The 16,063-nt window shown below is 36.8% G+C and overlaps 1 protein-coding gene across 1 annotated transcript in view; it reads left to right on the plus strand.

The window, feature by feature from the left end:
- Positions 1-12,177, plus strand: part of LOC128661522 (zinc finger protein GLI3-like) — a 31,627-nt gene extending 19,450 nt beyond the window's left edge. Inside the window, 10 exon segments of the mRNA XM_053715771.1 lie at positions 3,439-3,513; positions 3,516-3,571; positions 4,486-4,651; positions 5,726-5,779; positions 5,781-5,841; positions 5,844-6,022; positions 7,997-8,111; positions 8,114-8,278; positions 8,281-8,322; positions 9,893-12,177. Coding sequence (XP_053571746.1) covers positions 3,439-3,513; positions 3,516-3,571; positions 4,486-4,651; positions 5,726-5,779; positions 5,781-5,841; positions 5,844-6,022; positions 7,997-8,111; positions 8,114-8,278; positions 8,281-8,322; positions 9,893-12,147 — 3,168 coding nt within the window. The 3' untranslated portion in view covers positions 12,148-12,177.
- Positions 12,178-16,063: the final 3,886 nt, after the last annotated feature.

Raw genomic sequence — 16,063 nt, forward strand, 5'->3', positions numbered from 1 at the left:
ACTAGCTGGTGCCCTTGTGCAAAAAAGTAAATGCTAGTGCCTTTTTTATGCAGGAACCTCTCCTGGTCTGTATAATAAATGCTTTATTACTACAGCTCTCAGTAATTATTGTGTTGTCACTAGCTGGTGCCCTTGTGCAGAAAAAGAAAAGCTAGTGCCTTTTTTATGCAGGAACCTCTCCTGGTCTGTATAGTAAAGTATGCTTTATTACTACAGCTCTCAGTAAGTATTGTGTTGTCACTAGCTGGTGCCCTTGTGCAGAAAAAGAAAAGCTAGTGCCTTTTTTATGCAGGAACCTCTCCTGGTCTGTATAATAAATGATTCTTTATTACTACAGCTCTCAGTAAGTATTGTGTTGTCACTAGCTGGTGCCCTTGTGCAAAAAAGGAAATGCTAGTGCATTTTTTATGTAGGAACCTCTCCTGGTCTGTATAATAAATGCTTTTTTACTACAGCTCTCAGTAATTATTGTGTTGTCACTAGCTGGTGCCCTTGTGCAAAAAAGCAAATGCTAGTGCCTTTTTTATGCAGGGACCTCTCCTGGTCTGTATAGTAAAGTATGCTTTATTACTACAGCTCTCAGTAAGTATTGTGTTGTCACTAGCTGGTGCCCTTGTGCAAAAAAGCAAATGCTAGTGCTTTTTTATGCAGGAACCTCTTCTGGTCTGTATAATAAACAATGTACATTCCCTCCTGTAAAACAGTCAGTGCTGAGTACACTCCTATGTCACCCAAGATATAAGGTGAGATCTACTGGGTCTAGACACTTCTGAGTATCTTAGTTATGTGCACTGAAAACTAAAGAGAACAAAACTGTGCTGATTTTGTTTCTATGTATGTGGATTAGATAGACTGATTGATTTAAGGTCAGCACTTCACTCTGTCATCCTAATGTTGTTTTCCTTCAATAAATACAGTTTTTTAATGCAGTTTCCCATGCTTTTGGGTTTTCCTGTTTATAACACCTCATCTCATCTGTCTGTCATTTATTAAAAAGCATAGTTTTTATATTTTTAGTATTAAAAAATTATTTTATATGATATATTATTATTAGTGGTTTTCATATTAAATCCACAAGTGAGCTGTGATATCTCTCAGTGAATGTATGGGGGCAGGGAGTCTTGCATCTTGCCTGGTATATTGTGGCATTTAGCTGGCATTCATGTGAGTAGGGGAACTGATTGGAAGATTTAATATGGTATATGATGAGTGGCATAAATGAGGGAAGGGAGTCATGTGGCAGAAAAATGTAATAAGTGGTTGTAAAAGGCCCTTAATCTTAATCAAATGTAGTGTATTACTGGCACACAGTAAGTAGGAGCAGGGGGGCACTCCATCTTGACAAGTACAACTGGCATATAATATAAATAAAACATTTTATTCAACTATTATATATTTAACTCATGTAAAAGTCACGTGGAAGTGTGTATGTGTGTGTATCTGAGTGTGTGTGTGCTTGTCTGTATATATTTGTGGATTAGCCAGCCTCTTAGTGTGTATTCCTGTGGGTGCTTGTGTATGTGTGAGTGATGATGTATGTGGCTTCTTGTCTGTGCTTTTTGGGTGCCTGTTTGTGTGCATGTGGTGCCTGGTTTTGTGTATGTTGTTTCCTATGTGTATATGGTATCTGATAGTGCTTGCGTGTCTGTCTGTGTGAGTCTTCTTGTATATCTGAGTGTATATTTCTGTGTGTGATTCTGTATGTGTCTGTTTCTGTGTGTGTCACTGTGTGTGTTAGTGCCTCTGTATGTCCTAGTGTGTTTCTGTGTGTTTGTGAGTGTGTTTCTATGTATGTGTGGGGGCCCTGAATAATGGTTTTGTAAGGGGCTGTACAAGGATGTCAGTAGTATGTTAGGACTGTACATGGATGTCAGCAGTTTTCTGGAAATGTACATGATGTCAGCAGTATGCTAGGGCTATGCATTGTTAGAAAAAATAAAATATATGTTTTTTTCCATTAAAATTCTTTTTTTATAGCGTTATTTCTATCATTTTCTTAGGTGCTTTACTTCCCTTGTAATTTAACTATTAGATATAGAATTTCATAGTGGGCAGGGTTTTAGTACTTGGGCCACTGAATTGTACTCGCCCCCTGGTTCCAAAATTGCCAGTCATCCCCTGCATTTTTATGCATAAGTTGCATTAGGGCAGTGATTTTTAACCTTTTTTTTGCCGTGGCACACTTTTTTACATTAAAAAAATCCTGTGGCACACCACCATCCCAAAATTTAAAAAAAATCACACATTGTAGCCTAATACAGCATATATATATATATATACACATACACACAAAACACACACTGTATGTATTGTGCTGTTACACAAACTACCCCTGCACTGGGATTAAAAAACAAGCAAAGTTAAAAAATATGTCACACTGTTGTCAGTCTGCCGTGGCACACCTGAGGATCTCTCACGGCACACCTAGTGTGCCACGGCACACTGGTTGAAAAACACTGCATTAGGGAGTTTCTGGTTTTAACATGTGGGTCAGATTGTTTGGAGCCTTCTTTGTGTGCTTGCAAGTATTTCATCCTGAATGGGTCAGAATTCAGTCTACACCAAAATCGCTATTATTTAAAAAGATAGATAACACCTTTATTACCCATTCCCCAGCTTTGCACAATTAACAATTGTATATTAATATACTTTATAACCGTTTAATCTCTAAATTTCTGACTGTTTAAGCCACTACAGACAGCCTCTTATCACATGCTTTTTTATTAGCTTTTTTACAAAAAGAGACTGCTAATTTATGTGTGTCATATAGATAACATTGTGCTCTCTCCTGTGGGGTTGTGCAGGACACAGCACTAACTGGCTAAAATGCAAGTCAATAGATAAAAATAAATAAATAAATAGCCCTGAGATAAGGGGACTGTCTACAGAGGCTTAAATACAAGATATTAGATACTATTCTAATCATCATTGTGTAACCGGCTATTTTAATCGTAAATTTAAGTTTCCTCTATTAGGTTCATATATGTGCTTCTCAGGCTATCATAGCCACTGCCTCACTAGCCTCTGAGCTCACTGCACGTCACTGGCTCAGACGTAGACTGCGTCTGTAAAACTTGCAACCGGCCCCAGGGATTCGGATAGCGCAAGCAACTTTTAGCCGGGGGAGATTTCCTAGCTCCCTTCTCTAGAGCGCCGTGAGCCGTGCAGCGTGTCTAACGGCTCCGCCCCACCGGAAGTCCTCTAGTTTCCCATGTCTTCTCTCCTCTGAAAGTGACATTAATCATGTAACTTAAACCCTGTTTACAAACATCAACGTAGACTTTAATGGTTAGTTTATTAGAAAAATAATTTTTTAAAGAATTGTGATCAACCCCATAAATTATATGCAACACATGTGCAATAAGAAATTGTTTTTAATATGTGTTTTGTTTATTTTCCCTATCTACAGCACATATATATGATCACATTCATTGAGAGAAAAAAGAATTGTATGTAGATGGCTGGGACTGTTCAAGAGAGCAAAAATCCATTCAAGCTCAGTACATGTTGTGTAGTTCAACATGAGACGACACACGGGAGAAAAACCACACAAATGCACTAGTAGTATGCTGTAGATTGCCGTGTCCATTTTATAGATATAGGGTATAGTATTTTACAATTTTTTTTTATTATTATACACAGAAGAAGTTCTAGCTACATAATGTAGTGGAGAACAATATTGCGCTTACGCTAGCACTAATATATTCAGATAATACCAGCACACAAAAATTACAGATGCAGCGGAATCCTAATGCAACCTCACAAGAGGCTCATTTTCATAAGCTCCAATGGAGCCTCGTTTTCATGCCCACAGCCACCAGCAAACCACCTAGCGCAGTGCAGGGGGCAAAATTGCGCAGCGTTGGGCAGCAATAAGAAAAATATATATGTCATGCTTATATACATATATATTTATGTTTATATGAGTATATACACATATAAACACATGAATATATATGTATATAAGCATATACATTACATATATTTTATAGAGAAAACACAGTCCCACATTGAACCCTCCATGTAAAGGCACTTTTCAGTGGCGTTTTTTTCTTACATCCCACATCCCCTCACTTTAATAATCCCTTATAGCGGCTTTCAAGCAGTTTAAAAAAAAAAAAAAGGTCAGTTATTAATTTGATGTTACTGTACTGTCCTTTTTATTTTGGGGAAATTGGGGCAACTTGTTTTCATTAACCAGAGGTCTTATCTCTGGTTAATGGTTTTATAGCGCAGTGTAAAAGTGAGCTCACAGTAGGCCACTTGTAATGGCTGGCTATTTAACATTCGCTGGTAAAGGGACAAATTTGCCCATAGAGTGGAGACTTTTAGATTCTTGACTGTTTTCTGTTCAGATGCTTCATCTGCCCTAAGCAGTGCTTCCTAATGATTTGATGTACCCACCGATAACATGAGAAATGTAAAGAAGAGGCACTATGCTAACACTTGACAAATAAGTAATATTTCTTACGATCTCACCTACAGTTTGAAGGTTGCGCGAAGGGCCTACTCCAGACTTGAAAACTTGAAGACCCACTTGAGATCCCACACTGGAGAAAAACCATATGTCTGTGAGCACGAAGGCTGCAACAAGGCTTTTTCTAATGCCTCCGACAGAGCCAAGTACCAAAATCGAACTCATTCAAATGAGGTAATCTATACAAAAAACATATTCATCACTAAGATATTATTAATAAATATAAAAAACGGATAGTTTTTCCTTTTATTTTGCATTATAGTGTTGGGTTAAAGGGCAAATTAATGACATTGAGATTGTACTACTAAAAATGTTTAAGTAACTATATCAAAAAGAAATTGCAATATGCTTTCATTAATTTACTTTGCTCCTCTTTCCTGTAAATTCTAAACTTAAAATTTGGAATTTCCCCCGCACTGTCGGATCGGTCCGACAGGACATTTGTTAAATTGGCCTCTTTGCATTGGGTGAGAGCTAACAAAGATAAATACCCCACTTTGGCGAAATTTTCAAAACCCTACTTATGCATCTCATGCACATCAACACCATCTGAGTGCCTCTCTCTGCTGTCTGGAAATATAGGCAACAAATAGAGAACCAACCTTAGCCAGGAGCATGTGGACATGTTGAGATTTTTGCATTTCAATGCAAAATTTCTGAAAGAGTGAATAACAATGTTAAAAAACAGTGATAGTCTACTTGTTTCTTCTAGTTCTACCTCTTTTCAAACGGTTTGTTTTGCTTAATTTATAAAATTGTGCACTGCTGCTAAAAAAATTGGACAAACAGTTGTGTTAATGTAAAGTTTTAGTCTGAAGTTTATATTTGTAACACTCAGTATGTGGATTTTTGTTTTTAAATATAGGAAACAATTATTGATTCATTTTTTAATTCCGATATAGTCGATTAATCGAAAAAATAATCGGCTGATTAATTGATTATGAAAATAATCGTTAGTTGCCAGCCCTACTATAAAATTATTTATTCAAAATATTTATTTTTATTTCTATTAAAGGAACATAAAATTAATAAAATGAAAAGACAATAAGAATTCAAAATTCATTAGAGGATTTTAATATTATGATTTTGGTTCCCCTTTAATTGTGTGTTTAAACCCTTCAAAGGGGCTTAAACGTGTTACTAGAGTTTTTGACGCATTTGTTTGTATAGAAGCCCTGGTAGAGAAACACTTTCAGAAAATATACAAAATGTTCCTTTCTCCATTTTTGTCTTTTATGTGTTTTGCAGAAACCATATGTGTGCAAGATCCCTGGCTGTACAAAACGCTACACAGATCCTAGCTTCACTGCGAAAACCTGTAAAGACAGTTCATGGTCCAGAGGCCCACGTCACCAAGAAGCAGCAAGAGACATTCCCCCAAGACCTCCACCTCCAAGGGAACCAGGGAGCATTCACAGTCGCCGGTCGCCAGGCCCATCAAATTCAGGGGGATCACACGGAGACCACAGGGCCACCTCAGGTAACACTACCTCAAAGCATGAAGAATGCCTTCAAGTAAAATCTGTTAAGACTGAAAAACCAATGGTATGTAGCTGATTACTTCTAGTGAAAAGCATTATGGCAGAAAGTGACATTAACTATTATATAAAATGGTTGGGTTTTTCCTCATAAAGTGTTTAATATTGCATATAAAAATGCAATACTTTCATTATTCATTTTGTCTGCTTTTCCTGTAATTTACCTCTTTATTTTTCCCACATTTCTCTCAGAAAGGAGAGTGGAGTGAATACCACCATCTTTAGAACTATGATCTTGCCCATGCTACAGAGTGGCTGCTTAATCGGTGCAGGAGCTCATTTTATATAGCCCTAGTTAGCAACAGCAAAGGAAATAAGATCAACATATCAAGATGCTTTTCAAGGGATATGTCCCTGAATTGCAATGTAAAAATTCTACATTGTTAGTAGCAAAGGGTCAGGTATCAAACTTGAGAGCTGCAGCACAACATTAGTGGGACTAAAGTAATAGCGGCAACTATTATTTTCTAAGGGCGCGCTATAACAATATTGACAGCGTTTTATGTCTATCACTAATATGTGCAATAGGTTGCGGTGCAGCTGAATACTCTTTTTTTGTAGCAACACTTGAAAGATGTTGTGTCATGCAACAGCTTGTAGGCAGTCAAAACACAATGTGGTTGATAATAAAGGAATTATCTTTGGCAATGAGTTGATCTCATCCTGCAGTTAACCTTAGTGTGACCAGTGACATGCCGCACAAGCATAAATACAAAAGTTTTCTTTTTCTCCATACAGCTACATCTGATTTTATAAAAAGCACAAGGGTTGTGGAGCAAGCACCATTTTCAGAGGTATTTTACAGCAAAAGCAGAAAATAAATAATGAATTCACAGTGCAGTTATTTTTTTTTCTAAATTAAACACATTTATGGGGGCGTAACAATTGAAATTTATTGTCAACTTACCAGATATCTAAAATATTTTCACCAAACATTTTACTAGACAAAAAACGTGAGTAACTTGTTTATCAGGTGTATATAAATGTCTGGCATTATTATCATGTAAAAGTGTAACTAATGCATTCATTCTCATGCTCTTGCAATTGTCTTCTGAATACAATAAACTTCCAGCAGAGTTGGTAGGAAATAAAGCAGTGAACAAACCCTGACATGTACATTTTATCAAGTCTATGATTAAGCGTCACTAGTGGACTGGAAAAGCGTCAGGTTATCCATAACCTAGGAGTAAATCACAATCCTTTAGAAAAATATCCATAAACTGATTTTCTGTTGAAAAACCATAATTTTCATAAAAGGATTGCAATAGACCCCTAGTGCTTTGCATGTTTGTGGGTTTTTAAAATATTTTTTCAATAAAATTGGACTTTTTTCAATAAAATTGGACTTTTTTCAATAAAATTGGACTTTTAAAGTTTATCGCATTCTGTAAAGTTTGACCATTTTGTGTTCATTTTGAGATGCACATTTGATCTCCTATAACATTCTATATATCTTTAGATATTAGATATTTGCATTTCTATCTTCATTTAGAACAATAACTATATTTTATGTGTCTTCTGTCTGATATTCTTAATTTTTTTGCTCACCCTTCCTAAGGACAGTGGGTAATAAGGGGAGGGGATTATCTATTACATCAATATTACGTGTCCTGTAGAGTTACTCAACTTGCATATTATTCTTTCATGCATTATTTGTTGCACGTAATAGACAGTAATGCATTCATACCAATTCATTTACATTAGCATGCATTCAATAACCATTGCCATAATATGTTGTAAGTTAGATATCTAGAAATGTTAAGGTGACATCATGATGATAATAATTGCTACTTACCAGAATAATTAGAACAACATTGTTGTAAATGGAAATTCATCGGTCATTGAAAAAAATCAGTTATGTTTTCATCTAAAAATTGTTGTAATATCATGGCTTGATATGTAGCCCTGTGTTACATTTACATGTTTGCCCTACTCGTATTGCTCAGATCTAATGACTAGTCTGCTATTTGTTTCTGTCTAGACATCTCAGCCAAGCCCTGGTGGTAAGTCTTCATGCAGCAGCGAGCAGTCCCCCATCAGCAACTATACCAACAGTGGCATCGAGCTTACTCTAAACAGCCGAGGCAGTGTAGGAGACTCAGTGCCCTGGATGAAACCCCTATCATGGACGCTACCATCTCGACAGCAACCACAGGACTTGGTTTACACGGCAGGAGAATCATGACAGGAACCAAATGGATGGAGCAAGTCAAAGTAGAGAGGATTAAACAGGTTAATGGAATGCTTCCAAGACTGAACCCAGTTCCCCTTCAAAAGCACCAACTCTCCCACCAATCACTGGAAATGGTAAGAATGGTAAAATACAAACAAAATATTTTATGAGCGTGCCTTAAAGGGACATAAGCCCCCAATTTTTTTTGTCATGAGTTTACGTGACATTTTTAGAATTTTTAACCACTTTCCACTTTACTTCAGTTATCTAATTTGTTGTGCTCTTTGTATCCTTTGTTGGAAAGCATACCTAGGTAGGATAAGTCGCAGCAATGCACATGGTGGCTGCACACATATCTCTCCTATCATTCGCTCTCCCAATATGTTCACCTAGCTCCATGTACTGCATTGCTGCTACTTCAAGAGAGGGTACTAATAGAATGTAACCATTTTTTATAATAGAAGTAAATTTGAAAGTGGTTTAAATTTATTTGCTTTACCTGAACCATAAAATGTTGGGTTTCTTTCCATTTTATGTTTCCACAATATTTTATTTACAGATATATTAAAATGACATAAAACCCAAATGTTTTCTTTTTATGATTTAGATTTTATACAACTTTCCTATTTATTTCTTTTATCTAATTTGTTTTGTTCCCTTTGTATCCTTTGCTGAAAAGTATACCTAGGTAGCTGCTGATTGCTGGCTGCACATATATGCCTCTTGTCATTTGCTTTCAGCTAGCTCCCAGTAGCGCATTACTGCTTCTTCAACAAAGGATACCAGGAGTTTGCTACTGAAAATAAAGTCTTTTATTTGTTAATTTATTTTTGTAATTTTAGTAATGTATTGATTGATACAGACGTATTTGCTGTTTTTGTAAGGAACAGCTATTATTATCATCACAAGCAAATCTTACCCAGCTGTCGCCATAAGCCTGGACTACAGCGAATCATGTTCGCCCGACATATAATAAATCTACCCCTTTATGTTAAGGGGATTCTTATTTCTGCAGGCACAATTTCACAGTTTTGAGAACTACAATATGTGATAATTTCTTCTAGATAGAAAAATTGCCCAAAATATTCTGACAGAATCCTCTGGGAGAACATGACGTGAACGGATTAATGGAATTAATTTACCAAAAAATTTAAACATTACAGCCATGAATATACAGACAGCATCTTGCCATATAATTAAAAACTAATCTATATTTCAGGATTAATAACTTTTAGATGATAATGTATCTTAAATAGAAACTATCTTTAGATTTAGATAGAATTTTACTCAAAAATCATTTTGTTAAAAAAAAAAAAAAGATTTAAATTAAAAAAAATCTGATTTAAATTGAAAAAAAAATCTGATTTAAATTAAAAAAAATCAGCTTAAAAAAAAATTACAATAGGAATACATTGATTGCCATATTATTATTTTTTAAATATACATGTTGATAATAATAAATACACTTGTGCATTGATCATGAAGCTTTTAACATCTTAATTCTGCTCTAAATTATGCAATGCAACATTAGAGCAAAATAAACATGACACAAATATACTGTAAACAAAAGACAAAATTGAAAGCTATAAATAACAATTAATGTTATCATTTGATCTGATTAATTTTGTAAACAAAAACAAACATTTAATAGCTATATTTATATAAATATGTTTATGTATTTTTTATTTGTTTTGGTTTTTGTAGGTTTGCAAATGAGCAGCAACAACAATTTGGGAGGATCAATGACTATTCTTCCGAACCGAAATGAGCTTTCTAGCATGGACATCACAGTGCTAAACATGTTAAACAACAGAAGGGACAGCAATACTAGCACAATAAGTTCAGCGTATTTAAGCAGCCGTAGGTCTTCTGGAATTTCACCTTGTTTATCCAGTAGAAGATCAAGTGAAGCTTCCCAACCTGAGACAAGAGTTCAGAACATAAGTGTTGCAGACTCGTACGATCCTATCTCTACTGATGCGTCAAGACGGTCAAGTGAAGCAAGTCAGTGTGATGGGTTACCAAGTCTCTTGAGTCTTACTCCAGCTCAGCAGTACAGGTTGAAAGCTAAATATGCTGCTGCTACAGGAGGGCCCCCACCAACTCCACTTCCAAATATGGAAAGAATGAGCCTGAAAACAAGAATGGCACTGATGGGTGATTCAAGAGATAGTCGGTTATCTCCACTCCCTTCAGTTAATGTTCCTAGAAGATGTAGTGATGGTGGAGTAGGAACTTATGGAAGAAGACATTTATTGCCAAATGAGTTGCAAGGAAATGGGATGCGAAGAGCTAGCGACCCTGTAAAAATGGTTTCAGAAAACTTTTCTAATGCTAGAGTCCAGCGTTTCAACAGTCTTAACAGCATCTTCCCTGCTGATGTGGTACCTATGGAAAGGCGAAACTTAAGTCTCCAAAATTATACCAGAAATGGGTTTTCCCCATGTCCTCCAAGTATAAGTGAAAACGTAGCCCTGGAGGCTCTTATTATGGAAGCTGAAGGAAATCTAGATGACGTGGATCTTCTGCCAGATGACATGGTTCAATATCTTAATGCTCAGAACCAAAATGCTTATGACAACTCACAGAACAGTGACGCAGATAAGCTGCAGCACAGTGCAGCAGTAAGTAATGGTAATAACTTTGAACAGCCTAATTTAATTAATAACTCAATAAATCAGTCATTCCACAATTTGGAGCAAGTAGATCAAGCAGAAAATAAAAATGACCTACCAATTCAATGGAATGAAGTTAGTTCTGGCAGTGCAGACCATTCCCCTTCTCGATCCAGGTATGGACAGCGTTTTGCCATGCAGCCAAATCAACCTTTTGGATTGTACAATAACATGATGGTTCATCCACAGAAAACTGTGCTTCCACAACAAAAACACCATCATGTGCAATACAACCCTCAAGTCATACAACACAACCTTAACCTTTATAATAATAATAATACAGTGAACAGTCATCCAAGCAAAGGACAGCAATATATTAACAACTCAATCAAACCTTCTTTGGGTTCTTCTGTCATAGGAAATTCCTGCAATCCAGCATCCCGAGGGCAAAAGTTAACAAACAGCAACTTGCAAATGAATACCAGTCAACAGAATTTTATACCGTCCATGCATTATAGTGAGCAATTGTCAGATATAGTTGAAGCAATTCAGAATCAATACCTTATTAACCAGGAATATATGCAACAGATGGCAACTGAGCACATGATCAATGGCATGCATTTGTTAGGAGTAAATAGATCTAACCAGGCAGTCTTGGAACAAAGTGGCTCCACCTCCGAAACTTCACAGAGTTTCCCATCAGTGCCTCAACACATTGGGAATCCTCAGTCAACTGCCACACGGAATTATCAGTCATGTGGCAACATCGGTGGAAATAATAGGTCAGATGTGCAAAGGAACAACGTGTCATATCCTCAGCAACAAATAAATGATACAAGCCAGCAAATTTACAGAGTGAATGGTATTAAGGTAGAAAGTCAACCACAACATAACTGTGCAGGCACCCAAAACTTTTCTGGTCAGTTCTATGACCATACAATGGGATATATACAACAAAACGGAAAATCTGTTTCTCTCTCTGCTACAGAAGCCAACTGTCTTCTACAGGAAACTAATAAAACTGATTCCTCAGAGCTTCTGTCACCTGGAGCTAACCAGGTAACAAGCACAGTTGATAGCATTGACAGCAGCAGTTTAGATGGCGTACAGATTGATTTTGATGCAATTATAGATGATGGTGACCATGCTAGCTTAATTTCTGGAGTTCTGAGTCCAAGCATCATCCAGAATCTCTCACGTAATTCTTCGCGTCTTACCACTCCACGAGCGTCTCTTACATTCCCAGCTATGCCAGTCAGCACAAATAACATGGCGATTGGGGACATGAGTTCTTTGCTGACTTCCCTTGCTGAAGAAAGCAAGTTCCTTGCTGTTATGCAATAGAGTGGAAGAGGAAAAATGTGTAAATGAACAAGGAAGCAAATTTTTTTTTTTTAAACTATGCATGTGCGTATTTTAATAATCTCATCCAAACTAAATAGGATGAATTCCAAGTACATTCCTTTTATGGAATACCGACGCAAACCCTAAAGTGTTGTAGGGAGAAATAGTCTTCCATTTCAACTCTGGATCAGTATTGTTAGCCCAAAACCAAGTCTCTTTAGTGTAAATGTGTGATATCATTGCATGTTTGAAATGTTAAAAAAAATGCAAAGTTGAGTTATGTTTATTTGTCCTTTTAGATGATTGATATTGCTTATGTATATTGTAATGGGAGCAGAGATATTTTTGTAATTCACCATATCAACTTGACCCAACTAGCTCTTAATTACACAGATTGTTGGAAAGTTACTGTAAAATGAAGTTACGCATTGGAACCACATCAGTTCACATGTATTTTTTTATTCAATGCAAACAACAGCATTTTTGTTTCATTGTAAATGTATTTGTGTCACGTTAATATTGTCAAGAACAGCATGCATTATGAATGGTACGAAAGGTTATTATTAATGTACAAAATGTTTAAGATTTTGGTTTTATATTCTTTTTTCTTCTTCACCTAAATATATAATTGAGCTTGTATTGCAAACAGGCAATCAGTTAGGATGGTTATTCATTAGCAATGGGACTCTTTATAGCAGAGGCAATCATTTGAAATTGTATGGCATTAAAATGTCAAACATTGATTCTTCTACCCAGTGGAAAAATAGTCTTTGTAGAGCCAAGACATATACTAGATTATATTATTGCCCTGAAAATTGAAATGTTTTTCTTGTAGAAAGGGAATGATCCACTTGCCTATGTTTTTTTTTTGTATTATTATTAATATTTTTGTATTAAAAAAACACAGAGTGTTTGCTACACTTGTATAGGGAAAACAGGTACAGTACTTGATTTCAAGAATCACTTTGGTCTGCGTAACCCAAACACAACTTCAGTAATTATGTTGTGGAAAAAAAGGTACTCGTTTTATGTTTTTGTACCCATTGTTGTTAAATGATGTTTGTTTTTTATGTTCATATTGTATCATTTTATTGTTCATTACACAGCAGTGTTGTAGGACATTCTTGAAATGTGCCTTATTTTGTGTTGAATCGTTTAATGGGGACCAAGAATATTGCCAAATTGTAGTTTTGCTACTTTTCCAGTGCTTTAGTTCAGCAGATAGCACACCACTGTTACAAGCATATGAACTCATACGCATTTCACATCTGTGTTTGCACATTTTTCAACAGAGAGAAAAGCCTATTATGGCTCATACTGCAAACATGATGAAAATTTTTATTTGACACTTTTTTTATATTGAAGTGTGTACTCCTTTTTTTATCATGTAAATAAATACCTTCACGTGCAGTAGGGGTAGAACTTATGACAGTGAAAGCCCTGTTAGCCATGGTTCAATATACACATGCAGCAGTCTAATAGTCTTAAACCTTGGGCCTGCCTGAAGGATCTGTAGCACTATGTACACAGTAACTGTACTTTTTGCTCTCAGAACCACTTAGCTTTTTTGTAACAAAAAAAGAAAGACAAAAAAAATTCTTACATCAATAAAAAATACTTTGTACATAAATGTGTTTTTTTTTTTATTTGCTTTTATAAATCTAAAGTTGCTCATTAAAGGTAAGACTGTACTACATTTAGCTGGATTTTCCATGCAGCGAATCTGACAGCTGCAAGATTGCTTAAAGGGACATGAACCCCAAAAATGAGGCATATATGTGCAGCCACCAATCAGCAGCTCCTAAGCCTTCCTAGGTATCCTTTTTTAACAAAGGATACCAAGAGAACAAAACAAATTAGGTAATAGAAGTAAACTGGAAAGGTGTTAAAGATTAAACTTATTCACTTGACCTCTCATAGTGGACTAATTTCCCACTCACAAAGATGGCCATTCAATTGACCTAACCCTTTGAGTGCTAAGCACTTTCCCACCTGGGTGCTAAGATTTTTTAATGTTTTTTTTATTTTTGTATTTTTTGAACAAATTTTTTTTTCCAGACCCCCAAGACCTACTGTTGGAAAGGTTAGGCAATTAACTTTCCAATGGTGGGTCTTGGGGGGTCTGTAGCTGCTTAGATGCCTGAGATACAGGCCTCTAAGCAGCATGCCCCCTGCTCCTATACTTAACATTAAGCATAAATAAAGTTGCGCGGTGACGTCATCACGTTATTGCGCGTGACGTCACCACGCAAAACGGAAAGCTCCGGCGATGCCTGTCACTCTACAGGCACGATCGCCGGGGTAGGAGCGGGTGGGAGCCCTAGATCTCCCTCAAGTTGGGAGAGTGCTAGCGACGGCTCTGAGCCGTCGTTAGCACCAGAGTGGGAAACTCTGCGACAGCTCAGAGCCGTCGTTAGCACTCAAGGGGCTAATCTTCAGCCATCAATGTTCTGTTTCTCAGTTTACTAACTGTTCATTCCCACTATCAGACCAACATCTCTTGAAATGCATCATCACTACACCAGCTTTACACCCACCATCTAACCCTTCAAATATTCTCCATAGAAATGTACACACCATAAACACAGAACTACTCTTTCACACTCTGGTCTCAAAGTACTGGCACTGGGGCCATATGCGGCCCTCAAGATAGTTTAATTTGGCCCTCCCTTTGTTTATTAGGTAAAGTATTAACTTGGCCCCATCCCATTTTCTTAAGGTTCTAAGAGGTATACTGTGTATGTCTATTTTGGAATACAGCTCCTACCATGCACTACTACTTGGGTAAATGACACATCAGGTTTATAGTATATCAAGTCTCAGAGCACTCACTGTGTTCAAGTGGCCCCCATGAGAAAAGAACGCTTGGCCAGAGGCCCCCGGATACAATTCCTGCTTTAAACCCTCTTCTCTCTGCAATCTCCTCCCTTTCCTGTCCTGAGGAATCTATCTCTCTGTATATTTCCATTCTGACCTCCACCCTTGACAAAATAGGTCCTCCTTCCATAGCTTGCACCTGACGAAAGCACCCCCAACCTTGGCACACACATATGACACGCTACTTGCAAAAATGCACCCAAATTTCAGAATGGCTCTGGAGAACTTGCTCCTCTGCTGATTTCTTCTATTACTAATTTATGCTGCTTTTCTACTCCTCCACCCTTAACTCCTCCTAACAAAACTACTTTGCAACTATTATTTTATCTATGTCCTAATCCTAAGCATCTTTTCTTCACTTTTAATACCCTCCTGTGCCCTCCCTCTCCTCTCATTACCACTTTTCTCATGGCACATAACTTTTATAATACACTTCAAAAACAAAATTGACTCCATCCATTTCATACTCAGCCTCCCCAAAAACTCAATACATTTACTTCTGTTACAGACTAGGAGGTTTCGGCTCTCCCATCTTCCCATCTCACTTCCTGTTCCCTCACAACTGCTACCTACTCTTTCCCCTACTCTTACACCATCATATGGAACTCCTTGCTTGCTCAGTCAGACTTACCTCTAGTCTCAATAATTTCAAGTGTTCCTTAACAACACATATGTTCAAGGATACAGCTTGCTTTAAGATGTCTCTACTACTCATGTTTCTCTGCCCCTCTTCTTTCCCATGTACTTCCTTCAGAATTTAAAGGGACATGAAACCCAAATCTTTTCTTTCATAATTTAGAAAGATCATGCAGTTTTAAGCAACTTTCTAATTCACTCCTATTATATAATTTGTTTAATTCTCTTGATATCCTTCCTTGAAAAGCATATTTTATTAGGCTCAGTAGCTGCTGATTGGTGGCAGCACATATATGCCTGTTGTGATTGGCTCACCCATGTGCATTGCTATTTCTTCAACAAAGGATATCTAAAGAATACAGCAAATTAGATAATAAAAGTACATTGGAATATTGTTTATAAT

This window comes from Bombina bombina, chromosome 5 (genome assembly GCF_027579735.1).
Source record: "Bombina bombina isolate aBomBom1 chromosome 5, aBomBom1.pri, whole genome shotgun sequence".
NCBI lineage: Eukaryota > Metazoa > Chordata > Amphibia > Anura > Bombinatoridae > Bombina > Bombina bombina.